The 26,389-nt window shown below is 53.6% G+C and overlaps 2 protein-coding genes across 9 annotated transcripts; one reads left to right on the top strand and one right to left on the bottom strand.

Annotated features, from left to right (window-relative positions):
- Positions 1 to 397: 397 nt before the first annotated feature.
- Positions 398 to 26,058, top strand: LOC308464563 (apoptosis-inducing factor 3-like). 8 transcript variants are annotated; one of them, XM_080983972.1, is made up of 21 exons: positions 398 to 422; positions 1,895 to 2,157; positions 4,586 to 4,715; positions 16,302 to 16,374; positions 17,563 to 17,672; positions 17,759 to 17,868; positions 19,028 to 19,072; positions 19,223 to 19,304; positions 19,393 to 19,505; positions 20,488 to 20,578; positions 21,012 to 21,099; positions 21,280 to 21,410; positions 21,597 to 21,712; positions 22,055 to 22,126; positions 22,242 to 22,305; positions 23,066 to 23,142; positions 23,225 to 23,342; positions 23,682 to 23,780; positions 24,411 to 24,486; positions 25,396 to 25,500; positions 25,601 to 26,058. In XM_080983972.1, exons 4-21 carry the CDS (start codon positions 16,310 to 16,312, stop codon positions 25,635 to 25,637), a joined length of 1,599 nt encoding a protein of 532 aa, XP_080840098.1. In that variant the 5' UTR covers positions 398 to 422; positions 1,895 to 2,157; positions 4,586 to 4,715; positions 16,302 to 16,309; the 3' UTR covers positions 25,638 to 26,058. The 8 variants fall into 8 exon arrangements, with proteins under 8 accessions (XP_080840098.1, XP_080840096.1, XP_080840097.1 ...); XM_080983970.1 differs by lacking the exon at positions 4,586 to 4,715 and having other exon boundaries at positions 16,305 to 16,374; XM_080983971.1 differs by lacking the exon at positions 4,586 to 4,715.
- Positions 2,177 to 10,015, bottom strand: TLCD2 (TLC domain containing 2). Its single transcript, XM_080983986.1, has 4 exons — positions 9,654 to 10,015; positions 9,477 to 9,559; positions 6,790 to 6,872; positions 2,177 to 4,235 (listed from the first exon to the last, which is right to left on the bottom strand). Exons 1-4 carry the CDS (start codon positions 9,998 to 10,000, stop codon positions 3,867 to 3,869), a joined length of 882 nt encoding a protein of 293 aa, XP_080840112.1. The 5' UTR covers positions 10,001 to 10,015; the 3' UTR covers positions 2,177 to 3,866.
- Positions 26,059 to 26,389: the final 331 nt, after the last annotated feature.

The following is a 26,389-nucleotide window of genomic DNA, read 5'->3' as shown; positions in this document are numbered from 1 at the left end:
CGGCGCCGAGTGGAAAGGTCTTCTCCACCGTCGCTCCGGAAGGCACGAGCAGAACTTCCGGTTAGTGAGAGCGGGAGAGAGAAAGGGCGCGCGCGAGGGTGTCGGTTACGCGCCCCAGTTATTATTATTTCATTTACGTAGAAACCACCCTCTCTCCCCCCTCGAAAATAGATGAGGGGGGCGGGGAGAATTAAATGCGTCAAGCAGGGCCGGGGGGGGCGAATATAGGCGCCCCCAGGAAAGTCCTGAGAGGAATCTTCCCTCACCGGCAAAAGAGCAACTGATTCGCTCGTGACAAGAAACATTTGCGTTGCCTGGAGGTTCTCAATGGCTGCCGGCCTGTATTTATGTAACATACACAGCCATTTAGAACCTTAATAGTAAGAATTCACCCGTGTAATAATAATATTAAGTTGAAATAGGTAGTAACACTTTTATATATTTATATATATCAGCCATTATTAACCTTAACAGTAGTAATGACTCATCCCTTGAAACGTTTAAAATTTAAAATTATAAAAACAATAAGAAAGGTAAAGGGACCCCTGACCATTAGGTCCAGTCATGTCCGACTCTGGGGTTGCGGCACTCATCTCACTGTATTGGCCGAGGGAGCCAGCATACAGCTTCCGGGCACTTATTAACTTAAACAGTACGGTAATAATTATAACAGCAGTTCGAAAACACATCAAAGTGCAAGTAGATAAATAGGTACCGCTCCAGCAGGAAGGTAAACGGCGTTTCCATGCGCTGCTCTGGATTGCCAGAAGCCTGTACGCCAGCTCCCTCGGCCAATAAAGCGAGATGAGCGCCGCAACCCCAGAGTTGGACATGACTGGACCTAATGGTCAGGGGTCCCTTTACCTTTTTTATTGTTTTTATAATTTTAATTTTTAAACGTTTCAAGGGAAACGTTTACCTTTACCTTTGCTTTTAAAAAATACAGCAGCCACTATTAGCCCGAACAGTACTATAGTAATGATTCTCCCTCATAATAACAATTTCAATTTAAGATATTTCAAATGTATCTATGTATGGGGAGCCACTATGGCTTCTCTATCCTGTGAGCCCTGGGTGTCTCCTACAATTGCTGAGGCTGGTCTGCCCAAGGCTGCCACCCTGTTTCCCTGGGGTTACAGGAACGTGTGTGTTGGTGGTGGCCTTCCAGGTGCTGCAGGGGCCCTCCTCCTCTCACCCCCCCTCTGGTCTGGCTACTGGCCATACTTGAAGGGGAGGGGTGCCCATTTTTAGCCCATTTCCCCCTCCCCCAAGAATCCTGGAACTGTAGTTCAAGGGTGGTGGGAATTGTAGCTCTGTGAGGTAAATGGTTTCCAAGAATTCTTGAAAGGGTCAAATAATGTGCTTTACATGTTTGGTGTGTAAGTGGCTGATGTATTAAGTATGTCCTCCTGCCTGTCCGAAATCTACTGCCCTTCAGTTTTACTGGATATCCTCTAGCAGAAGAACGAGGGGCCTGTGACCCTTCAGATGCAGCTGGACTCCAGTCCCTATAATCCCTAGCCATGGTTCTTACTGGGTGATGCTGATGGGATGTGGGAGTCCTGCAACACTTGGAAGGCCACCGGTTCCCTAGCCTTGGTGTAGACACACTTACCTGGGGCTAAGCTCCATTGAAACCTGTCAGGAGACGCACACAAGGTTGTTATCTCCAGAGGAAAGGCCCCAACACTTAGTGCAGAGGACCAGCTTTACCTGCAGAAGGTGCCTCCTCTGTTCCGTTTCAATAATTGTTACAAATTTCTGGGGCAACATCATTATGCTCCACTTTTGGGGAACAGGGGGGCCTTTCTGAATCCTCCAGCCCAGCCCAATGAAGGGTTCAGAAACACTCAAAAGCTTGCTCGTCTGTGACATTTCATGGGTCTTCCTACAGCTATTGGCATGTCGGAAGGCATCTGAATTCAGAAAGCTATCTTTCGGAGTGTGACTACTTCGTGGGGTCTGCCATCTTGTCCATCTGTAAACCTGATCAAACTCCTGAGGACAGTGGCATATCCATCCTGTAAGGTCAGTGTTGCAGGACAACCATGACATTGGCCTGAGCAGCAACACAGCTTTGGGTTCCCCCAGCCCCACCTTCAGGGCCACTTGGAGCCTCCTTCCCCACTGGATGCCAAGGAACCTCCCTCCTGCCAGGTAAGACCGAGCACCAGCATTCACTTTATCCTTTTATTTCTGTTACTTTTGTGCAGACATATCCATACACTTTGTTAGAATAAGATTCTTGTAAGTGCATTCTCCCTTATTGTCTACACCAGTGATGGCGAACTTTTTAGAGACCGAGTGCCCAAACTGCAACCCAAAACCCACTTATTTATCGCAAAGTGCCAACACGGCAATTTAACCTGAATACTGAAGTTTTAGTTTAGAAAAAACAACTCATACATTAACATCTTTTGTCTTTAAAAAACCCCCACAATAACAGTGCTTTCAATGATACAAACAACTTTTTTTTTGAAAGGTAAAAGTTTGCATTTGGCATGCTTTTGAACAATTAGTATGATTTTTGCTGTTGTACACATGCTGATAATTTGTCTAACCTTGCTGAACTCAAGGCGGCTTACTCCCAAGTAGGAACAACAAACTGGCAGGAGGCCCTGGCGCATCAAAAGTCGAGGCCTGGACAGACCGGCAGTTTCCCAGCACGAGCCCTCCTCTCCTCCTCCCCTCAGCGTGGCCCCGAGGGTGAAAATGGTGCCCTAGCAGTGCTGGGACCATGCTGGAAGCGGCCAGGAGCCCCCTGCAGTGCTGGAGCACCAGTTTCACCCCCTAGCTACGGCCCTGCTGGGACAACGGCACACATGTCCACAGAGAGGGCTCTGAGTGCGCCCTCTGGCACGCATGCCATAGGTTCACCACCACTGGTCTACACAATATTGAGGCCTCAGAGGAAGCTGTTTGGCTCTTAGCAGGGTTAAAAGATCCTGGCTCTCAGCATCCAGTACAACCAGGTGGTGCTGTCCCCTGGCACAGGGATGCCTTGGATTAATCTAGGTGGCCAGCAGGGGCAGAACTTGGCCATGGCAGCATCTCTGGCTTAGCCTGGAGAGAGGTGAGGAGAGTGGGATTTGCTTGCAACTCTTCAGAAGAGAGAATAGTAAGAGGACAATGCCAACTGGCACTCCCCCACGCCTGCCTGCAGAGAATGCACCTACAGACTGTTAGTTACTGAGAGGCTCAGCTGAGCATGGCATGGAAGGGCAGATCACATACAGGCTCTTCAAGGAGATAAATATTCTGAAGAGAGAGAGAAAGAGAGGCCAGGGCAATCCTGCTTTCATATGCAGGCAGAGAAGGGCCAGGAGGCAACAAGACAGAGGGGTGAGGGAGAAGGGAGGGATCCTAGCATCCTGCCACTTGCTCTGGCCTGGATCTCAGGTGTTGGTGTCCGGAAAGGGGTCTTGCCTTCTGGAGCTCTGATGCAGTGAAACTCCCTCCCTGCAAGGAGGGGGGGCAGGCAGGTGCCAAAAACAACGGTCAGAGCACAGAGAGTTGTGAGGGCCAAGTCATTTCAACCAGCTCCCTCCCTAAAGGGAGACGTTACATCCTTGGCTACTGCTCCCGCTAGCCCACATTCCTTGACCGCTGCCAAGACCCCTCCCCAGCTAACCAGAGGGCCCCCAAACACTGTCCCAAGAGACTCTCCAGGAGCAGCTTCTTCCTGCCATGTGGTTGCAGCTGTGGCTGCGGTGGCCTTTCCATGATCCAGCTGGAGGGGCAGTTGCAACCTGGAAAGCAGATGTTGAAGACCACCCTCTGGCTCTCCTCTCCTGTCCTGCTGACTTGCTCTCCCCCTTCCTGTGGCCTGTAAAGCCAGCTGTTGAGGAGGGAGGAGCCAGGGGTGGTCACTTCTCCTTCTCACGCCGGCTGGAGGTGAGGAAGTCGTTGCGGAGCAGGCGGTAGAAAAGGACAATGTTCATGGGAGTCATGACGGCCATGCCCACCGTGCTGAGGGTGTAGGTGTTGGGCGGTATGTTCTCCCGGTTGAGCACCAGCCAGCGGGTCATCCAAGCCAGGGTGGTGATGCGGAAGACCACGTAAGTGCCCAGGTTGAGCAGGCTGGTCAAGCGGTAGGAGGTGGTGTGGGCCAAGCCAGCCATCAACAGGATCGTCCGCAGGTGCAGGAAGATGGAGTTGATCTCCACCAGCAGGGCCACCATGGCAAAGCCCACAAAGCGGTGGACCAGGAAGGCAAAGCCGAAGCAGAGGATCACCTGGGAGAGATGCAGGAAGGGAGCAATGGCTGTTAGGAAGCCAGCACCATCTCTGAAGGGTCTCTGGCTGAGGAAAAGGTCTCTCCTACTCCAGCTGTTAACTGGAGAGACTGCCATTGGAGAGTGCATCCTCCATGCAAAGCAGACAGTCTACTTTCCTTCACACTCTCTGTACACCTAGCCCAGGATTGCCTGCTCAGACTGGCAGCGGGTCACCAGACTCTCAGGCAGAGAGCCTGTTCGCCAGCTTCCTGACCCTTGTAAACTGCAGAGGCTGCCATTGGGGATTGAACCTGGCGCCTTCTGCATGTAAGACAGGTGTCCATGCAGTTATGCCTCTTCCTCTCCAGCTGCAGCAACTGAAGATGGCCAGCCTGGAGAGGCTAAGAGCGGATCAGCCCTAGCCAATTTCATGTCACATCATTTTCCTACAATGAAGACTTTGGGGAGCAGCTTCGGGGTTGAGGCTGAATCCACCGGGTGACGAAGGAAGGCAGGGCACTTCTGGCTGGGGGAGAGGGTGAGTGCCTGTGACTGGGTCAATGCCAGTCAAGGGTGCTGTGGTGGATTTATTTAATTTACAGGATTTGTATCAGGCAAAAGGGCACCCACAGCAGCTTACCTACAGTCAATTAAAGCAAGACAGTCTCTGCCCATAGGCTTCCAATCTGAAAAGTACAACACATGAGGCCAAAGGGACAGGGAGTGAGGAGAGCAAAGCCAGGCACCAGCTAAAACAGTTTGAATCTTCAGGTTTTTATAAGGAGGTTTTAACAGCTGCAAGCAAAGCAAAAACATGGCTTTCCCCTTGCATGGCGATGTGGCAGTGGTGCCTACATCACCTGTTGAATTTCTACCTGTCTTGCAGCTGTTAAAAGCAGTGGGGCCTTGTCCAAAAAAATTCTAGTGGCCAGCAAGAGGAGAAGCAGCCAGACAGCTCAGCACCTGAGGGAGGCAGGGAGAGGGAGGAGGATCTTGGGATCACACAGCAGACAGACTCCTCCTCCTCTGTAAACCTCAGTGGATTGGGTAGGACTGCAGAGGAAGGAAGGGGGAGCTGCCAAGATCCCCCTCTCTTAATGGGTGTGTGTGTGTAGGAGATCCATTCTTTGTGGGGGGGGGGGGTCCTCTAGCTCTTCCTAGCAATGCTGTCCTCGGCACAGGCCCTAATGGGATTAGCTGCCCCCTGGGGATTAAGCTTTGTCTCTGCCTGAATTAGATGTATTATTTAAATGGCCTTTTGACCCATCTGGCAGCAGCTTCTAATGGGCTGGAAAGCCACCAGAAGGATAGAAGCCCAGTGAGGAGAGGTGCCTGCCTGGAGGGTGTGCACACTGCCCCCCAACATACTCCAGACAGGCAGCTTAATCAGCTTGGGTCGAAAGGTTGTCTGCATGTGCAGAGACACTCCTGCCTTCACCACCACCTTACCTGCTGTGAGGCTGAACTGCCTTGGGACTGAAAACTGGGGCAAAGCCTTACGAAGGCTCCTTTCCTTGCCTTCTCTACCCCCTGCCCCCCCAGCTGCTCCTAGATTACTTACCACGCGCTCATCCCACCCCCCACTTCAAACTTTGCCCACTTGCAAAGGGACCGGGAGGAGCAGGAAGCACGTTTTCCTAGTAACAGGGTCTGAATGGGGAATGAGACCACCCAGCACATGCAGTCAAGCCCTGCACGTATCAGCTTGCCTGACCCCACAGCCCCTGGCCCTTGTCGAGTGGCCTGAGCCAAGGGCTGCGCCAAGAAGCTGAGCTGCCAGAGACCATTGTTGGAGAGCAGCCAAGCATGGCACGCCCTGCCCTACCCAGCTCCAAGGAGGCACAGGTCAGCTTCTCTTTATGTAAGCTGCACAGACATCATTATAAAACACGCTCAGGGACGGGGCGGTTGCTGACAATCCTCGCCTAGCATCAGAACCAAAGTGCCTGCTGGATCAGATGCCCCACGAGGATGCCTGCTAGCAGCACTCAAGCACAGGAGCAACTCGCCCTTCCTGTGGTTTCCAGCAACTGGCATTCAGGAACACTCTGAATGTGGAAGACAGAGCACAGCCATCGACAGCCCTCTCCCCTTTTATGAATTTATCTAATCTTCTTTTAAAGCCATCCAAGTTGGCCACCCCTGCCTGCTGTAGGAGTGAGTGTGGTTCGTGAGGAAGGCTTTTCTTTATCCTTTCTGAATCTTTCAACATTCAGCTTCACGGGATGGCCAGGAGTTCTAGTGTTATGAGACAGGGGAGGGAGGAAACTTCTCTTATCTACTTTTCTACAGGCCATGCGTAATTTTATAAACTTCTGCCATCTGGGGATTTGCCTGCCTGAAATCCCGGAGAGCCCTATCCCTGAACTAATTTGAGGCACCTTCATTTCTCCTAGCCAGTCGGCTGATGCCTGGGGGGAAGTGTGGTGCAGGGGTGAGAGAGCTGCCCTGGGACCCAGGAGAGACCACTGGGTGTGATCTCGGCCAGCCTCACAGGGTTGCTGTGCAGATCAAGCGAGGAGGAAGAATCCCTTCCCACTGCATGTGGGGGAGAGGTGCTCCCAGAACTCACCACAGAGTGATGGAAGAGCAGTTCCCAGCACTGCTGGATCTTCTGGTGATACATCATGTCGAAGAAGTCCTGCACGAAATAGCCTGAGGGAGGAACAGAAAAGAAAGCGTTAGCAGCCAGGCCCCTTCACACACACACCAGACCAAAGGGGGGGGGGGAGTGTGCCGAGCTTGGCCTCGTGCTCCTCCGAGGACTGGCGTGTGTTAAACTTTCCACAGATTAAATTATGAAGATGCTGAAGAGGCTGGAAAAAAGTCTCCAAATTCCTGGCTCCAGACTCCTTCCACCCTACCCCACCTCTGACTGCTTAGTTTGCAGCGGTCAGATTCAGCCCATGCTAAGAACATGCATACAGGGAGGGGAAGATGGCCCTGCCAGTTTCTTCAGCTCCCAGGCAAGCAGATGCCTGGGCGTTTCCCCCTCTAACCCGATAGATAAAGATCCCCCCTCCTGGTTCTAACGTCTCCATTCAGGGCCAGTGGCAGGGAACGGGGCTGGCAAGGGCTGTTTGCCCACGTTTCCCTGACAATGCCGTTTCCTCAAAAGCTCCCAGCCTTGCACTTTGCCCCCCTTGTAAAAACAACAACAACAGGGCCTCTTCGGGACAAGTCTAGAGAAGGCCTCTCGCTTCCCCTTCTCTCCAAGGTGACAGCCTCTGATCCCAGCAGCCTGTCCCGGGGGCTGGCAGCTCAAAGCCACTTTCCTCAAGCAGACTTCACCAACCTGGTGCCCTCCAGATGTCTTAACATTCATCAGCCCCGGCCAGGCTGGCAAACGCTGTCCTGATGAGCATGGTCAACCGGCAGTGGCACCATGCCACCTGAATACTGCCTCAGCACCTGCACAGGTTCAGAGGCGCTCTTGCCTGTATTCTGTGACTGAGTCCTGGGATTTAAGCTCATGATCCAGGTTGAAGCCATAGCTGCCCCAGCCCTCTCACAGCTCAAGGACAAACCCCACCAGCAGAGCCTGCAGGATCACTCACACAAGGGATCCACTCTGATAGATTGGACCTGCCTGCTCTTACGGCCTTTAGTTATAATTTACGAAAACTGAGTCTCTAGTTGCGGCATAATTTTAACTGCCGGCTGCTGTGCTTATATGTTGCTTTAAAGGTGATCTTCCTAAGCTGCTTTGGGCATGTTTTAAGACAGAATCCCATGCATCAAATAAATGATCTATGGAAACACAGGATTCTCCACCCACTTCTGTCAAATGCTAAGAAGATGAAACCCCTCCAGGCCCCCAAATTGTTCACTGGGACGTCCTTCTCCTCGTCGACATGGGCACGAGTGCCAAGAGCCCAGTCCTGAGTGCCACCAGAGGGATCAAGGCAGGTGAAGACACACAGCCAAAAAATAAAGAGAGTTTTTTTGCCAATAGGGGAAGGCAGCAGTCTCAGCAAGGCTGGCAACCGCAAGGCATTTCCATGTCCCTTTGGCTAGGACTCTGGGACTTGGAATAACAACACCCCACCCCCGCCGACTATTTTAAAAGTCACATGAGAAGCGTTCCTGTTCCTCCTCGTGGCATCCCCTGCCTCAAGAGTATCTGGCAAAGAAATCTCATTGTGCTGGGTGGGGCATCTCCACATCCAGGAATCTAATTCCCCCAGGCGGGTGCCCTGCTCTCTCCTGATCCGGAAGAATGTCTGTTGGAGCAAAAGACCGGAGTGTGGGGAGGGAAAGAGGCCATGTGGCCCAGCTCTGGAAGGCCTCCCCCCAAGCCCCTTGGGCCACTCGCATCTTTCCCAGGCCCCATCCTCAGGGACCTGCGGTCAGGTGCAGTTCTGGAGCCTGGTTTGAAAAGGAGGAGTGAGAAGTCACTCACTGGCTATGCGCTCAAGAGTGTTGCGCGGAACCTCCAGGGTCAGAGGCAGTCTACCACTGAACCACTGGGGAGAAACAGCAGGCGAGGCTTGCCACCTCTCTGTGCCTTGCTTTGCAGGCTTCTGTTGTGGAAAGTAAACCAAAGAAAATGTCCCAGTGACTTTCCCCGTTTCCCTGCTATCTAGAGGAAGCTTACCATGCTATATACTGTCAGTGGTGGGGAGACATAGCCAGACATAGCCCTGAAACGGGTCTGCTGCATGGGCTGAGGCTGGGGCGTGGCCCAAGGGGGGCTTTGCATGCGCTTCAATGACTCTCTATCTCTTGGGGGAGGGCAGCGAGGCTGAACTCTGCGGAGAGGAATTTGCTGTGGCGGCAGCAGCAAGGGATGAGAATGGGCTCGTTTGTTTGCCCCCAGGTCACGTGCCTGCCAGAGGGAAGTGGCGAGAGGCGCACCCAGGAGATAGCCTGGCACCAGCCGCTTCCCGCCCCCTGGGTCAGCTGCTGAGGCTGCAGCCCCAGGGGACAAAGGCAGGCAAGCAGAGCAGCCATTGAAAGGGAAGGCTCTGGGGGCACGGAGGCAATCTTTCCCACACACGTCCTTCTGTGGCTTCCTTGGGTCCAGAGCGCTGTGTTCAGCTTCCAGGGCCCATTTTCAATCCCACTTCAGCTCTGGGCCGGGGAATCGTGGGCAAAGTGCCTCTGGGTGCGCACAGAGTGCCAACCACTGTGCCCACCATGTGCGGCTTCACACACTCCCTCTCGCCCGTCTTTTATGGTCAGCGTCTAGGAGGAGCGGGGGTCGGCTGCAGGCGGGGACCCCTCCTCCTGTTGTTGCCCCTTCTGGCGGCCACTCACCCACGGAGATCCCGAGCAGGTGGTGCGCGGCGGGCAAGTGGGTGTCGATGAGGTCCTCCGCCATCTGCGGGTGGAAGTAGAAGCTGGAAAAGGAGAGAGACAGCCGTGAGACCCCTGAGCGCGCGCTGTCCGGTTTTCCCCCAACTCCGCCCAGTCTCTCTCGGCCCCCCGACTCACCCGAGCAGCGCCCACGAGCCACTAAGCAGACTGTGCGCCAGCGAGGTCCAAATGTTCCGCCACTTCCAGCGGTTGCGCTGCGCCGAGGGCGGCGGCGGCACGAGGCGCTCCAGGCCGCCGTTGAGCAGCCGGAAGGCGACCACCGACCCCCCCAGGACCAGCAGATCCATCGAGGCGCGGGCCGCGGGCCCCGCCGATCTCGCCCGGCCGCGCCCCAGAGAACTGCCCCCGACGGCGGCGCCTCTAGCTCCCTTTGCGCCCGGGCGCAGCAGCAGGAGCAGGAGCCGCCGGACGAAGCGGGCCCCCGGGCGCGCCTCCCATTGGCTCCTCGGCCAGCCCGTCTCCATGGCGACGGGCACGCCCCGACGGGACGGGAGGGGGCGCTGCGGGCGGGATCAGCGGCGGCAGAAGTGACGCGGCCGGAGCGACTTGGTCCTGTAGGGTCCGGTTCCCGGCAAAGAGCAACGGGAGGGCTGCGCGGAGCTCGCCGCCCACAAGCAGCAAAGCGCAGCTGGGCAGCGGCAGGACTACACGGGGATCCCTTTCCAGCGGGGAAACTGGGGCAGGGAGGCACGCCCTGGAGCAGCAGCGTCAGCCGCGTTGGATGCCGTGGTCCCATTCCTCGCCAGCAAGGACCCAACCGGTCAGGAATGGGCAGGGTCAGCTAGCGCTCCTCCGGCGCGCGCACAGAGCGCCACCGGTAGGGTGGCTCGGGTGGGCCTCGCACAGAGCGCCCCGGGAGCGGGGCGAGGGGCCTCCGGAAAAGTGGACCCGGGGAGGGGAGGGGTCTGCCCACCTAATCATTTTGAAAATGATTAACAACCTACCAACATAATAATATTCATGTCTAATTTGTAGATGTGGGTCGTTCTCTCCATCTAAGAGTGTTGTTGTTTGGTCATGTCCGACTCTTCGTGGCCCCCTGGGACCAGAGCACACCAGGCACTCCTGTCTTCCACTGCCTCCCGCAGTTTGGTCAAACTCATGCTGGTAGCTTCCAGAACACTGTCCCACCATCCCGTCCTCTGTCGTCCCCTTCTTCTTGTGCCCTCCATCTTTCCCAACATCAGGGTCTTTTCCAGGGAGTCTTCTCTTCTCATGAGGTGGCCAAAGTATTGGAGCCTCAGCTTCAGAATCTGTCCTTCCAGTGAGCACTCAGGGCTGATTTCCTTCAGAATGGAGAGGTTTGATCGTCTTGCAGTCCATGAGTCAAGAGTCTCCTCCAGCACCATAATTCAAAAGCATCAGTTTTTTGGCGATCAGCCTTCTTTATGGTCCAGCTCTCACTTCCATACATCACTACTGGGAAAACCATAGCTTTAACTATACGGACCTTTGTTGGCACGGTGATGTCTCTGGTTTTTAAGATGCTGTCTAGGTTTGTCATTGCTTTCCTCCCTAGAAGCAGGCATCTTTTAATTTCGTGACTGCTGTCACCATCTGCAGTGATCATGGAGCCCAAGAAAGTAAAATCTCTCACTCCCATCTAAGAGTAGATACCTTGAAATTAACGGACCTCAGGACATAACGCCCATTCATTACTTTGACACTGAGTACAGCCTGTAACAGATTGAGAAAAATCTGTGTTGTTTTGGCTGAGCAAAGGCGCATGTAAATTCCCTCAGGCACCAAACTGCATGGGAAGCGTTGCTAAAGCAGACACCATGCCAGCCTGTGCCAATCTGGTACCAATCCCCCACATGCTTTGGACCGCAACCCCCATCACTCCCAGCCAGCGCAAAACGCTCTGTTTGGGGGAAAACAGGCAAATTTGTCTGCCCTCTCCCAGACTTAGACAATGTTGGTGGCAGAAGAAAAGGTGAAAAAGAAGAAATAAAATCAGCACGAAGCTTGGGGTGAGGGAGCCCAGGGCTCTTAAGGGGATTCAGACCTACCTCCAGTCATCAAATACTGGGGATGCCACCAGCCTGTGTGTGCATATGAGAAAGTGGGAGGGCACACTTTGAGTATGCGCTCTTCCCCACAGGCTTGGCCAAGGGTCAGAGGGCCAGAGCTTAGTGGCAGAGCATCTGCTTTGCATGCAGAGGTTCCCCAGAGAGCATGCAGAGGTTCCCATCAGAGAGCATCTCCAGGAAGGGCTCCCTGTCTGAGACCCTGGAGAGCCACTGCTGCCTGTGAGTGTGTAAGTACAGAGCTAGATGAATCAATGTTCTGAGGTAGAAAGCAACTTCCTACATTCCTAAGGCTAACAGCCCTCCAGAGAATGCCTGCCTAATCTTTGTCCACTGACACAGCAAACTCATTCCGTAGTCTTGGGCGCCATCCTTTGCTATTGCTTTGCCCCATGGCCATGCTTTCTCTTGGGTCCCCCCCCCCCAATCGTTTACTCTACAACTTGTAGGGGAGGCCGTGCCAGAAATTTTCTGCCAATGTTTATTAAGCTATGCCTTTCTTTCTAAACTGACACCCAACCTCTGGCAACGCTAATTTTATGCACACTCTCGTGCTTCTCCAAGCGATACCAGAGCCAGTCAAGTCACTGTTGCAACATCAGACTTGCAGACTTTGCTCTAATAAAGGACTCAGTCAATATAGGACTCATCATTCATTAGAGGACCAACCTGTTGCATCTTTGCTCCCCTGCCCAGGACTTGCCTCTCCCTTTTTCCTGCTGACTCAGAGGCTGTTCTCACCAGAGAGCAGGATCTTGCCCATCTCCCTATCTGCCTGCTGGGTCCCCTCCGCATCCTCCATCAGGCAGGCCTGTCTACCTTCTTCACATCTGCTTGTCTATACAAATGAAAGTTTTGCTGGTTGTTTCATAAAATTTATCCGCCACTTGATTATTAAAAAAACAAAACACCTCAAAGCTGGTTTACAGAAGAGATAAAACAATGAAATTATTACTAAGAAAATATAGCAGCAATAAGTTAAGAAATTTGAAAAGCTAAAATAACAAGGGATTAAAAACGGATCAAAACTCACATCAACTTTCCAAACATCTGGGTAGGCTTGTCGAAGCAAAAGCACTTCTAGCAGGTGCCGAAAAGAGTGCAGCGAAGGCACCTGCCCGGTGTCAATAGGCAGGGAGTTCCAAAGATTGTAGGGGCAGCGGAGAGATGGTTTGCAGTTAGGCCCCAACAGCCTGGGCTTGAGTATTACTGTTCGCCTCCCCCAACTTGGAGAGGAAGAGGATTGAGGCTGCAAGTCCAAGAAGAAGTATCCTTGGCTGGGCTGGCTTTGGGAAGGGTCCTCGTAGCTCAGGGGCAGAGCACCTGCTTGGCATGCAGAAGGCCTGGGCTCAGTCCCCAGTGGCATCTCCTGGGAGGGCTAGGAATGGCTCTCTTTCTGTCAGCGTAGACAGTCCTGAAATGGATGGAGCAACTCCTGCCTCATTGCATGTGATGTAGGAGTTGCCAAGCCTCTGCCACACCCAGGCCCAGCTGCTCATTACCCCATGGGCAGTCTGCACACTCCCTTTCTGACACCTTGATTAAGGAGATCCAGAAGCTCCTCTCCAGGTCTCAGCCCTCCGGAGCAACAGGGGTGCCCCTGGGGGCCCCAGTTTCCAGCAGAGCAACAGCCGTGGAGGAGCTGTGCATTGGCGGCAGGAGGTGAGAGGAGGAACTGGTTGAAGCAGGCCGGCTGCCTCTCTTCACACCCACCTTCTCTCCCAGGAGAAGCCGGGAGGGAGGGAGCCACAGGCGGATCAGCTGAGCTCCAGGGAAACCGAATCCAAGGCCGTGAGTACTTGCTTTTGCCTCGCTGGCACTACCACAGGCCACCTCCCTGGCAGTACAGGCTGAAGGAGGCACAAGGGATGGGGCTTCCCTCCAAGTTTGAAGGGTGGCTGGCCAACATCTGATTCCCCCCCCCCCCCGGGGACAGAGAACCTGTCTTGCCTTTGGGAGGCTGCTGCTTCCTCCCTGGCCTTGCCTGCTGGGCTCTCCGCAGCCAGCCTGGGCTCATAGCTAGGGGTGAGGAGGATGCTGAGGGGATCTGGAGGGCGGCCACCGATGTTTCCCTGTGCTCTGTTGGAAGGGTCTCTGGCAATGAGGAAGACCTTTCCCTGCCTGCCACAATCCTAGCTTAGGTGATCAGGCCGGTTGTTAGAAGGCAGCATCCCAAGTACTCGGGGGTAGAATGTCGCCCTGCAAACGGAAGGTCCCAGATTCAATCCCCAATGGCATTTCCAGGTGGGGCTGGGAGAGACCCCCTGCCTGAAGCCCTGGAGAGCAGCTGCCAGTCATTGGAGACACTATTGAGCAAGATGGGCCAATGGTCTGACTTGATATAAGGCAGCTTCCTATGTTCCTATGCACTGTCTCTCTGTCTTGTAACAGCAGCCATTGAACCCTCACAACGCTCCTTTGAGGTAGGCTGAGAGAGAGAGAGGGGGGGGGGCTGGCTGGCTGAAGGTTCTCCAATCAACGGATAGACATTTGAACCCAGATCCCTCCAATCCAAGCCCAATTGTTAGCCTATCCAGTGGTGATGACCTAGGGGCTGATGGGAGTTGTAGTCCAAAACATGCGTTGGGCGCCAGGCTGGCAAACTCTGTCATGGTGCCATTTGTTTCTGTGTCAGGGAAAGGGTCCCTTGATAAAAAGTTGTATTTGATGAGCTGCCATTGAAGGCTCAGCAATAATTTCACAAAAAATAAATAGATGGCACCCGAAGCACCTGGTTCTGCCTCTTCCGGCCCAGTGGCTTCCCTCCCCCAGGCACATCCTCTTGCCTTTCCACACGCAAGCAGCACACCAGAAGGTGCCTGAGATGTAGAAGGACACTGGCCCTTCAGCTGCGGCTGGGTAAGAGCACTGAGGGAGGTGACACTGGGAAAGACGCACCCCAGGAGCCGGGAGGAGAGAAGCTGGGGTGAGGGGCTCCCAACTGCCCTGCAGTAAAATGAAACAGGGGAACAGCATTGGGTGTGCTAAGTTAGGCTCCTGAATTGGGAGGGGGCAGATGCTGATCAGGAGTGGGGCTTTGTTCCTACATCATGCTTATTTCATGAAAAATATACTGCTTGATTGTAAGAAGCAGCCAACCTCAAAGTGGATTTATGGGAGAGGGCTGTGAGGTCACATCATATTCTGTTTGTTAACTGTTCTGAGGTTGGTTTGTTTTTTACAAAGTCGTGTATACATTTTATAAAATTAAATTAAACGGTTCTGCCACTGAGAACAAAGGCCCTTAGCTCAGAAGGTGCTTGGAGGCTCCCCTGCCCTCTCTGTCTCTCTAATGCCATAGCTGCCTGTCTCTTGCACCTGACTCTGATTGGTAGAGCTTGGGGGTCCTAGTCAGAGGGCACAAAGTAGGTCCCACAAGAGTGAGGTCTGCCCAGCCCTCATCTCAGCTTGGCCTGCCTCCCTCTGCCAGGCAGCCTGCCTCTCTGTCTCTCTCTTTTTTTTTTTAATAATATTTATTAAAATTTCACAAGAAAAAAAAACCACATTAACGAAGAAAAAATTAACAATAAAAAGAAAAAATACAAAGGAAAAAAGGAAAAAACAATTAAAAACAATTTCATCTTTTCCTCACTTCTTTTACATTTACTTGTTTCTCGGACCTCCTCTTACCTCCCTCTTTTGTATTCTAATTAAATATGTTAGTACAACAGTTCCTTTCCCTCCTTTTTAATCCTAATCTTTAATCTTGATATAATATAGCTTTAAATTTTAGATTTTACATATTAAAACCAATTTTTCCATATTCTTTTAGCCTGTACAGCTAGAAACCCCTTAACTTCAATCCAACATCATTCTAACATTCATTAATTTTGCAGTATTTCTGTAAATAGTCTTTGAATTTCTTCCAATCTTCTTCCACCGACTCTTCTCCCTGGTCACGGATTCTGCCAGTCATTTCCGCCAATTCCATGTATTCCATCATTTTCATCTGCCATTCCTCCAGTGTGGGTAGATCTTGTGTCTTCCAATACTTTGCAATGAGTGTCTTCCAATACTTTGCAATGAGTGTCTTCTGTCTCTGGTCCCAGGCAAAGGAGGACTGGGCCTGCCTCACCATCACCAGCTGCTGGCTCATTTCTCAGCAGGAGACACTTCCGGGAGCTGGCCTGGGGTCTTCTGCATGCGGAACAGGGAGCTCTGCCACACAGCTGAGCCCCCCCCCCCCTCAACTCAGGGCTGTCAGCTGGGTGTTATCAGAAACTGCTGAGGGCTGAGCCACCACAAGGTGCTTGGCAGCTGAAAGGGTAGTGTGTGCTAATAAAGAAGAGAGTGCCCCTGAGAGTGTGTGGAGTGCTTTCTCTGCATTGCCAGCCGACTACTAGCAAGGAATTAGGTGTTGATTTGCCCTGGGCTCTCTTCTTTTACAAACGCAACATGAGGGAATCTGGTGTCATCATTGTCAGAGATAATGTGTCACGTAATGCCTTTGATGTCAGAAAAAAGCAAGCTTCGCTCCCGTTCCTTCTGACTGAGTCCTGCCTTGTGGAACTCACTCCCTGGTCTGCCGGAGTGCGCAGCTGGGCAATGTTAATCCAGACTTAATGAACTGGGGTGTGGCCCAGGTGGATTCGGGTGCTTCCACCCACTCACCTCGCTGCTCATTCTGCTGAGAGAGGTCCCAGGGTGGGGGGGCAGACAAGAGAGGCTGCTCAGGGAGGGAGGGAGGGTCTGCCCTTGTTTTCTCTGCCTGACCTTGTTTCTTCTGGGCCTCCAGCAGGAGCCATGGAAGGGGGAGACACAGTCGTCACGCAGCAGGTCTGCCAGGTGGACGACATGTATGACGGAGAGTGAGTATAGATGGCAGGGAAGCGGTAAAAGCATTGCTGCGTTTGTTTTGGCTGTGTGAACAGAAGCAGTGCCACCATGGAAGACCACCAAGCAAGACACGGAGGGAACAGCCCTTTCCTGCCGCTTCTCCCCAGCTGCTCAGGGGTAGACTGCCTCTGTCCCTGGAGGTTCCACATGAAGCTCCTGAGGCTAATAGCCAATGATTGACTTCTCTTTCCTGCATGGATCTGTCTAGCCTTTGAAAGCTGTGAGCTGATCCAGATATATATAGATCCAGATATAGATACACACACAGGGAAGCGTTCTCTCTCTTTCTCTCCCCCTCCCCCACTCCTGAAGGAAGACTTCCTTCCTTCCTTCCTTCCTTCCCTGCTCCCCCCACCCAGCCCTCCTGCTACTAACTTCTGCCTCCTCTTCCTCCGGTTTCTGCTTGGCTACCCAGCCCCTCCCAATTCTGCCCTTTTATAGACCTGCAAACTGTCTGGATGGGGGGGGGTAGGACACATTTTTAAGGCTGCCAGGTTCCCCTCCTCCCTCCCCACTTTTACAATATATGTCTCCTGGCCTTGTGCATGGGCTGCTTTCTTTTCCATTACGGTTTCTTAAGCCATCGGGCTGCCCAGAACAGGAGCTGAGCCAAGCGGCATGTTACGAGCCTGCATGTTATGCAAAGGCCTTTGCATAATTCCCGCTCAGGTCTTATACAAGCCTCCCCACCCATCTGCACATGTCTCCAAGGCCTTGCAGAGTTGTTTGGCAGCTCAGGTTCAGCAAAGGCTTCTTTTCCTGCTTTCACATTAGCTCGTTCCACAGCGAGCTAGACATGCTGTCATTTGCAAACGGTGCAGAACCATCCACCCTGCAGACCTGGTGCACTTGGACCTCCGAGTCAACAAAGAGATTGGAGCATCTGTCCTGGTCCTCTGGCCTTCACTGTTGTGGAGGCAGGAGATTGCACAAAGGGGGGAGGGCAACTGGCAGCAGGACAATCCCTGCCTGCCTGCCTGCCGGACTCCTTTGGACCCTAAACCCTAGAGTCCCTGGCTCCCTTGGGTGTGTGGGCTGGGGGAGTCCAGTTCCTAGGAAACTCCTCTGGAGAGCACCACCGAACCCTCCCAAAAATAGGCTTCTGGAGGGAGAAGGAGCCTCTGCTTCTCAAGGGCCACCTGTCTCCCTTCCGCTTGCAGGATGCGAGAGGTGGAGGTGGCTGGGCACCCGGTGTTGCTCGTGAGGGACCACCTGCAGTTCAGCGCTCTGGGGAGCAGGTGCACCCATGCCGGAGCCCCCCTCAGCAAAGGTAAGGGAGTGCCTCTCTCCCATCTCTCTTCCTCCCTGCCTGTTTCTCTCTCTCCTGCTCAGCTGGTCTCTCCTTCTGAATTCCAGGCTACTTGGGACGGGGACGGATCCGCTGCCCCTGGCACGGGGCTTGCTTCAGCCTCAAGACGGGGGACATTGAGGAATACCCCACCCTGGACTGCCTCACATCTTTCAAGGTGCGCTCTGATTCTGACTGCCCCATCTGCTGGGGCTTCCTTGCACAGAGAACCAAGGGGCCTTTTTCGTCCTGAGAGGGAGGGGGAGGCCTCCGCTGTGGTCCTGCTGCGCAGCTTCCCTGCCTGGGTGGAAGGGGCTGCTAAGGGTGCCTGTGCTCCACTGCATGCCCAATTCAGTGCCAGGATCTTGGAAGGACAGCCTCCCCGCCCAGGCCTTGCTCCTTATCTTGTTGCCCCTTCGGACGGATGGCGGGGCCTTTTCACCTGTGGCACCTGAGCTTGTGGTGCTCCCTTTCGAGAGCGGCTGGCTTGCCTTCTTCTCTCAAGGCCCTTAGGCAGGCTGTGGAAGGGATGACTTCTTCAGGCCCGTTCAACCCCAGGAGAGGTTTGGATTCCTTGCCAGAAATCCCAGAGAGCCATTGCTGCAGGTCATAGTAGAGGATACTAAGCTCAATAGACCAAGGCTCTGACTCAGTTGTGCCATGTGAATTATTACGGCTATAAGCTGCCTTTGGTGGCCACAACCAAAGTCAGCCTCAACTGAGTCAACTGTGAAGGCCCCAAAATGAGCATATTAATGAGTGTGTGTTTTAATGCCTGTGGCAGCCCGAATCCTGGCCTTTGGTCAGCCTCAGTAGAGGGAGGCCAGTCCACAAATGCTGCAGTGGGAAAGAGGATGGCTCCACGTGGCCCCACTTACTTCCCTTGGGGGTAAGAAGTCCCACAAACACAGAACTCCCCTGGGCTTTGATTTCCTCTGGAAGGAAAAGTCACAGGAGACTTACGAACATTTTGTGGCAGTTGCATTCACTTACCAATATACAGGCTGAGCACAGGTGGAGTCGGCAGGCACAGCTTCACACACCCAAAATGCACTGCTCCCCATCAGATCCCCGGAGGGAGGTGGCTCCCCAGAGACCCAGAATCCTCGTCTCTCTCTGGGTCTCCCTTGAAAAGTTCCTGCTCTCCCCTGGCTTCCTGCCCCAGAGACACCCCACACCCTCAGCTACCTCATATTTTCCTTGGTGCAGGGTGGGGGGAGTTAGAGAGCCACCAAAAGATGTCTGTGCCCAATTCCTACAGAGCATCAAGGGATATTTGCAGCCCCATTAACCCTCTGCTGTCCAAGCTCCAGTCAGTATCCTTTGGGTCTCTGCAGGTGACTGTGGACGGTGGGCATGTGTACGTCACGGCCAAGATCAAGGTAAGGAACTCTGACTCCCCTCCCCTTCTCAAGGCTGGATGTCAGGGAGGCCATGGTGATGGCTACCGGTCCTTCCTCCTGCCCGGCCACAGCCCAGGCTCATACCCTTCTTCTCCCCATCTGCCCCTCCCCCCCCCCACTTTCTGGCAGGACCTGGAGAGCAGCCACAGGGTGAAGCCCATGAGCAAACGGAACCCGCTCAACAGCCAGATGGCGCTGCTCCTGGGGGCAGGTGAGTCCAGGAGGGCCGAGGCTGGGGGGGTGTCACCCAGAGTGCCAAAGAGTCATCACTGCTCACCAGGCTGCCCTCTCCTTCCCAGGCCCCGCAGCCCTGACTTGTGCCGAGATCCTTCGCCAGGAGGGCTTTACTGGCAGAATCGTCATGGTGACCCGGGAGAACCACCTGCCCTACGACAAGACGAAGCTGAGCAAGGTCTCTGGGGGGCCTGGGGCATGAGCAGTGGGGCTCATAATACCTGAAAACGCTGAGGGTGGGACATCTCTTTGCCCCTCATTCATTACACCAGGGATCACCCAAGGTTTTCAGGGGGCCCAGACTTTCAGCTTTTGTTTTTTACAATGAGGATGTCTCTAGCTTCCGTAGAAGGAAAGTTACGGGGCAAGAGGTGGAGGCCCCTTTGAAGTGATTTCTGAGAACTGAGAGGGTGGTGTGGCTGCCTTGCCCATTTTTCCTGGCACAGAGGATCAGTATGGTGGGATCTGCCCACCCAGGACCAGCAGGAAGCACTGGCCTTCTCTGGGCAGGCATAAGGTTGCCCGGGGGCAGGGTAGGCATGGCAGTTGTTTAATGGTGTACGATGCCACATTCTGCATGGCAGCCGTTTTGTGGCTGGTGCCCAAGGCACTACCTGTGCCCACTTGCCCAAAAAGATGGGCACCCCCTCTGCCACATGGCATTTTTATACCGCCCTTTAGCAGGAACCCCACCCAGCCAACCCCACCACTTTTTAAATCCCCTGCTTTAGAAGACTGCTGGGCTGGGGAGAGATGAGCTGGGTGCTCCCAGTCTTCAAAGGGGTCTTCTCCCAGGCAGCTTTGGAACTCCCTGCCTATTGAAGCCAGACAGGCTCCCTCTTTGCTGCCTTTCCACCAGCAGGTGACGTCCTTTGGTTGCTTTTTAATGAAAGGGCTGGTGCTGTGAAGTTTTTATTGCAGTAATTTGTATCTTTTAATAGATTATATAGATCCATCGATAGGCATAGTTTTAATTCTATAGATTAGAATTAAATGAAAAAAACTAAAATTAAGAGTTTTTTAATTATTGTTTTCCCCCAGTGTTTTTAGCTGTAAGCTGCCTTGATTCCATGTCAGGGGGAAAGGCAGAGTATAAATAAATATAAAACAACAAAAATAACACTGGTATAAAGCAGGTCTCCTTCCTTTGCTGTTCATAGGCATTGGGTACCAAAGCAACAGACATCTACCTGCGGTCTCAGAGCTTCCTGGATGCTCACAACATCGAAGTCTGGATGGAGAAAGAGGTGAGTGGTGTTGCCACCTGTGAGGGGAGGGGGGAGATTAGGACACTGAAAGGAGACCCCCCCCCCACTAACATGGATGATGCCACACAAACCCCTGCACCTTTGCATAAGGAAGGGGTCTCATGCCATGCAAAATGGGGTGCCCCCATTTCAGAACAATGGAAAGGACAAACAGAAAGGCAGGATGAGGAGTTAGCAGTGCTGACCCTTGTCCTGCAGGATGAGGCTTTTCTTAAGCCCAAGCTCTTCCCCAGGCCATTTAAGGACTGTGGTCAAAGGGTCAACTGAGGAGGATGTTAAGGGCAGATTTAGTTCATGGGGTGGACTAGATGACTCTTGGGGTCCCTTCCAACTCTGCTGCTCTAGGACTCTGTCTATCCCCCATCCCTTCATCACAGTCCCACTTCGGGTCCTCTCTTTGGCCTGGCTGCAGGTAGCGTCTCTGGACCTGGATGGCAAAAGGGCAGAGTTCAGTGACGGGACCTGGCAGACCTACGACCACCTGCTGATTGCCACGGGCAGCAGGTAGGCACTGCCCCCTCCCAGGCATAAGGGTACAGTACTGCGCCCAGAGCTCAGAAACTGCTCGTGCTACTGAAATTCCCTGTCGCAAAACGTGCCTAGAACAATGGGAGTTTTGAACGCTGCCCCTACCATAAGCCAAGCCATCCTGCTCAGCCCCCTCTCCTCTTGCCCCCGTTTCAGCCCCAGGCGTCTCCAGTGCCCAGGCGCCAACCTCCAGAACGTCTGCGTCCTCCTCACCCCTGAAGATTCCAGCCAGATCCTGCGCTTGGCAACGGGCAAGAGGGTGGCGATTGTGGGAGCGTCCTTCATCGGTATGGAAACAAGGCACGCTCAGTTTGGGTGGGCCCGGCAAGCAGCAGGGGGGAAGGCAGGGACAGAGCAGCTGCAGGAGCCTGGCTCTAAGGAACCTTCTGCGAAGCAGGTCCCTAGGAGCAAAGAGACGCAGCTGGCCTCTCCCCCCTGCACCCCGAGTGAGGCACCTCCTCTCCTCCTTGCAGGCATGGAAGTGGCCGCCAGCCTCGTGGGCAAAGCCGCTTGCATCGAGGTGATTGAGAGGGCAGAGTGCCCATACCACGTAGCCCTGGGCTGCCAGGTGGGCCACGTGGCCATGAAGGTGAGCAGCCCAGGCATGGAGCCACAGGGGTTTCTAGAGAGGGACGAGGTGGCAGCTCAGGGCCAGAGTGCCTGCTTGGCATGCTCTGAGGGTGGATCGGACCTTCCTCCCCCCCACACCCAGAGGCTTGACTAGGAGGTGGTCTTGGAACAGCTCCAGGCTGGGTTATGGGGCGACCTCTTGGAAAGAGAAGGTGGAGGGTAATTTCTTGTGGGCATTTTCTGGCACCTGTGATGCCCACCCAAGCCTCCCAGTGTAGCTGCATCCCAGGAGAAGGTGCCGGCTGCCTGCCCTCCCTGGGTGCTCCAAGGCCAACACCTGTGTCTCCTTCCACCTCCGCAGATGCTTCAGGTGCAGGGAGTGAAGTTCCACCTGCAGGCAGAGGTGACAGAGCTGCAAGGCGAAGGAGGAAAGGTCTGTGGGGGGGGGGGGCAGGGGCTGAGCTCAGCGACCACAAAAGCGGGAGGCTGAGGGCTTGTCAGGTCCTCAAATCACAGCTGCCTTCCTCTTCTTCCTTCCCCACCCCCAGGTCACGCAGGTCCTTCTGAGCAGCGGGCAGGTGATCCTCACAGATGTGGTGGTGGTGGGAATAGGTGAGTTGAAGGGTTGGGCTGTATGGAGGGAGCGCTGTCCCCCATGAGCAGCAGGGCAGGCAGCCCAGGCTCTGTACCCCACATAGGGGGATGGTGGTGTTTTCTCCTCCCCCCACACCCAAAAAAGGTGGAAGCCCTTTGCACTCTCTGGCAACAAGGTATGGTGCTCTTGCCACCCACCCATTGCAGAACTGGAATGATTTCTTTCTTTCTCTGTATGTTTCTATTTATTTTTCAAGAATAATATCTAGGCACAGAATAAAAAAAATGTCTTCAGCGGTACAACAGATGTCAAGGCGATAAGCAACTATTTTACTTTTAAAAGACAACTGAAGGCGGCCCTGTTTAGGGAAGTTTTTAATGTTTGATGCTGTGTTGTTTTTAATATTTGGTTGGAAGCCGCCCAGAGTAGCTGGGGAAACCCAGCTAGATGGGCGGGGTATAAATAATAAATTATTATTATTATTATTACATATCCTTTGCTATTTTAGCTACAATGATTTCTAGCATGTCATGCCAGTTGTTCAGAGCCCAGCAGGGTCACAATCTTGCTCTGAAAGGGGGAGCTTAGTGTTCCCCTCAAACAAACAAATAAATAAGCGCACACACACACAGAGAGAGAAAATAATTTGTAAGTCACATGGCTTGGCAAGGAGGGATCAGGCAGGGCTTCAGCAATGCCAGGCTAGAGGCCAGGGCAAAGCACTTTGGTGCCAGCTGGGCAAGGCCACCACCTCACTCCCCCCTCTCCCCCCCCCAGGAGTGACCCCCAATTCCAGCTTCCTTCAGGACAGCTCCATTGTGCTGGACCGCAGAGGCGCCGTCGTCGTGGATTTGGTAGGTGGAAGATGCAGAGGACCCCCCCTCCCTCTGTCCCCTCCCCATCTCTGACCACCATCTATCTCCTTTGCCTCCTCAGTTCATGCAAACCAGCGCCCCCTCTGTCTTCGCTGCTGGGGACGTGGCCTCCTTCCCCGTGGCTCTGCTCGGAGGGAAAAACATCGACATCTGCCACTGGCAAATCGCCCAAGCCCACGGTAGGCACTGCGGGAGTGGGGAAGGAATGTGCGCACCCCTCAGGGCAGTCCCCTCGGCCCAAGTACAGCGTTTGCAGAATTAGTTGCCCAGAGCCTAGAGCTTGCATGTGTTTCTTCTTAAAGAAACACCAGGTTTCTAGTCCTTACTGACGGCAGAGAATAGAGGATTGCTTTCTTGAGGAAGGGGCGGGCAGGAAAAGAAAAAGCCAGAAAGGGGTGGGAGCAGCTATCCCTGCTCAGTCGCTGTGTCCTCAGAGTGATCCCTAGAGGACTGACCACAGCCCCCCCCATCCTTCCTCTGAGGGCTGTTCCCCACTTCTCCTTCTCCCCCCCCCCCAGGCCGCGTGGCTGCCCTCAACATGCTGCAGAGGCAGGAGGAGCTGCACACGGTGCCTTTCTTCTGGACCAAGCTGCAGGCCAAGAGCATCCGTTACGCAGGTAGGCGAGGGGGGGTGGCACACACCAGCCTCCTGCCCCAAAGCCGCCAGGAGGCAGAGGAGCCAACCAACTGGCGGTGCCCCATAATCCCAGCCCTTCATCTGTAAGAACCCAGTCATTTAGTGTGGCAGCGCCTACACTTTGGAACTCCCTGCCCATTGATATCAAGCAGGAGCCTTCGCTGTACTCATTCTGGCACCTGCTAAAAGCATTCTTGTTTAGAAAAGCTTGTTCAGGTGCTTAGAGAGTTGAGGTGATTTTTAACCTGTTTTAACATTTTAACTTTTGTATGTTTTAAAGTACTGCCGCATTTTTTTCTTCATTTCCTCATTTTTATCTTTTAGTAAATCCACTTGGCAGTTTGTCTGGGTTTTTTTAGTCTAGCGCTGTATGAATTTTATGAAATATAATAGTAGTTTTCTTATTTATACCCCACCCATCTGGCTGGGTTTCCCCAGCCACTCTGGGCGGATTCCAGCAAAATATAAAAACATAATATCTGCATAAACCACCTAGAGAATGCCATCCTGGAGCTGTGAGCCTCATGTCCAAGAGGGGTCTCAGTCCTCTGCCAGCTCCCTGCCAACTATCCTGTCGGATCCCAAAACTTTGCTCCCTCTTGCCTGACAGGCTGCGGGATCGGCTACACCGAGACGGTGCTCAAGGGAGATCTGAGCCAGGAGAAGTTCCTCATCTTCTACATCAGGTGAGTCAAGAGCTCCGCTTGGTCATGGGGGGAGCCGAGCAGGGGCCCCAGTTGCCAGTGCAGAAGCCCCCATGCCCAGCGCTGCAGAGAAGCAACTGCCGTGCTTTGGATTGGATTGGTTGCCTTTCTGGGCTGCTTTCCATTCAGATGAAACCCAAAGCGGCTCACAAAACAATGAACAACAATAACAGAACAAGTACAGCACAAACCATTTAATTAATAATCAGTAAAACAACTGCAATTTATGAAATTCGGTCAGCAAAACGGAACCTAAAAAATAAGCTGAACATCAGAATTACAGCATAAGGCATATCGTATTTCTAAATCGACAATATAGCATTTTCTGATCGATAAAACAGTGTTTTCTTTGGGTGGGGGTTAAGGATAGAGCGTTAATGCTGGTGACGCTCCAAACTGTCTTAAGGCAGGGGCAGATAGATCCCTTTTCTCCCCCCCCCCTCAGGCTGATGTGCTTTCTAACTCCTACTGCATGGAAGGGGAGACAGCAAGGGGGGGTCCCCTAAATGCTATTGGTTAGCGGTCAGGGATGATGGGAGTCCATTGCCACCTTGCGGGGGAGGGGTGGCAACCCTGCTCTCTTACGTTGGGCCTGACAGTTTCAGACAGAGCACCTCTGCCGACAGAAACATAGAACTGTAGAACTGGAAAGATCCCAAGAGTCATCTTGGCCAACCCCCTGCGATGCAGGACTCATTCCGCTCTGGGTGGGGCGGGGCAGAGGCTTGTCAGAGTGGCACCCGTCACTGGGGGCGGGGGGACATTGCTGCTGGCAAGTCCCAGGTTCATTCCTCAGAATCTCTCCTTAAAGGCAGGTCAGGCAGCAGGGGCTGATGGGAAAGATCCTGAGGGGGGGGCATCCTGACCCAGCTCTCTCTCTTCCTTGCGCAGGGATGGCATTGTGACTGCAGTGGCCAGCCTGAACTTTGACCCCATGGTGGCCATGGTGGCTGAGGTCCTGTACTCAGGGAAGATCATCACCAAGAATGAGGCAGAGTAAGTTGTGTCAGGGGTCCCCCCCCAACACAGGTGCTGACCCCCACCAGGGCCATGCTTCCTCTGTTTGGGTGACCCCAGCCATCTTGTTTCCTTTCAGGGCGATGAATGAAGAAGCCTCACCAGAGAAGGCCTAACCTCTCTCCCCACCCCATGCCAGGATCGGGGCCAGGGAGAGGCCATGAGGCTCCTACCCCTGCTGAGAAAAAAGAGGCTGGATTTGATCCCAACAGGCACTGAAGCTTCTAATTTTTGCCTAGGTTTCTCACAAACTTTTGAAATTCCGATCTAAGCTGCCCTCTCTGCTTGTGTTGAAGGCCAAGAAAAAGTGCCTGAGCTGAGCTGCCTCCAGATGTCCCACCCTCCTTCCAAGCAGGGCCCCCATACCATGGTTTTTTTTGGGGGGGGGGAGAAGGGGCTGCCAGCCTGTGCAGACAACACTAGATTCTGTGGAGCTGCCTAGTTGGTCTTGCAAAATGTTGTGATATGATGAAGGGCTTTGCCACTTTTGTTCTGAATTCACTGTAGCAGTGTTCATAAACAGTTTGTCCAAAAGAACTCCAGGTGAGAGCCTTTAATGTAATAGGATTTTTGCAGGTGGATCCCCCTTAAGGAGATTTGAGAGACAGACGCCCCCACTAAGCCCACACCTCCTCAGATGGCGAGAGGCAGGGAGTTCCACTCTTGGCCAGCAGAGGGTGCCCTTGCCCCAGCTCTGGCTGCACTCTGGTCAGCTCACTTCCTCATTGACTGGAGGTTCCCTGGGACCAGGGCAGAGGGGAAGGCAGGCCCTGCCCCCCTCGGCTCCCCAGTTTCTCAGCTGCATCACCAGTCAGGCAAGTGTCAGGCAGGGTTGGGCCATTCCAGGCAGAAAGACTTGCGGGAAGGT

The sequence above is a fragment of the Podarcis pityusensis genome (genome assembly GCF_964106645.2).
Source record: "Podarcis pityusensis genome assembly, chromosome: 15".
Lineage (NCBI taxonomy): Eukaryota > Metazoa > Chordata > Lepidosauria > Squamata > Lacertidae > Podarcis > Podarcis pityusensis.
Note: the sequence above shows the minus strand (reverse complement) of the source record. Positions and strands in the feature narration are given on the sequence as shown.

Coding starts and splice junctions, on each gene's coding strand:
- LOC308464563 (XM_080983968.1), top strand. CDS start 8,072: ATGGGCACGAGTGCCAAGAGCCCAGTCCTGAGTGCCACCAGAGGGATC. Junction 19,506..20,487: donor ACAAGACGAAGCTGAGCAAG/GTCTCTGGGGGG, acceptor TGCTGTTCATAG/GCATTGGGTACCAAAGCAAC. Junction 24,487..25,395: donor TTCCTCATCTTCTACATCAG/GTGAGTCAAGAG, acceptor TTCCTTGCGCAG/GGATGGCATTGTGACTGCAG.
- TLCD2 (XM_080983986.1), bottom strand. CDS start 10,000: ATGGAGACGGGCTGGCCGAGGAGCCAATGGGAGGCGCGCCCGGGGGCC. Junction 9,560..9,653: donor GGCTCGTGGGCGCTGCTCGG/GTGAGTCGGGGG, acceptor CTCCTTTTCCAG/CTTCTACTTCCACCCGCAGA. Junction 6,873..9,476: donor CCTGCTCGGGATCTCCGTGG/GTGAGTGGCCGC, acceptor TTCCTCCCTCAG/GCTATTTCGTGCAGGACTTC.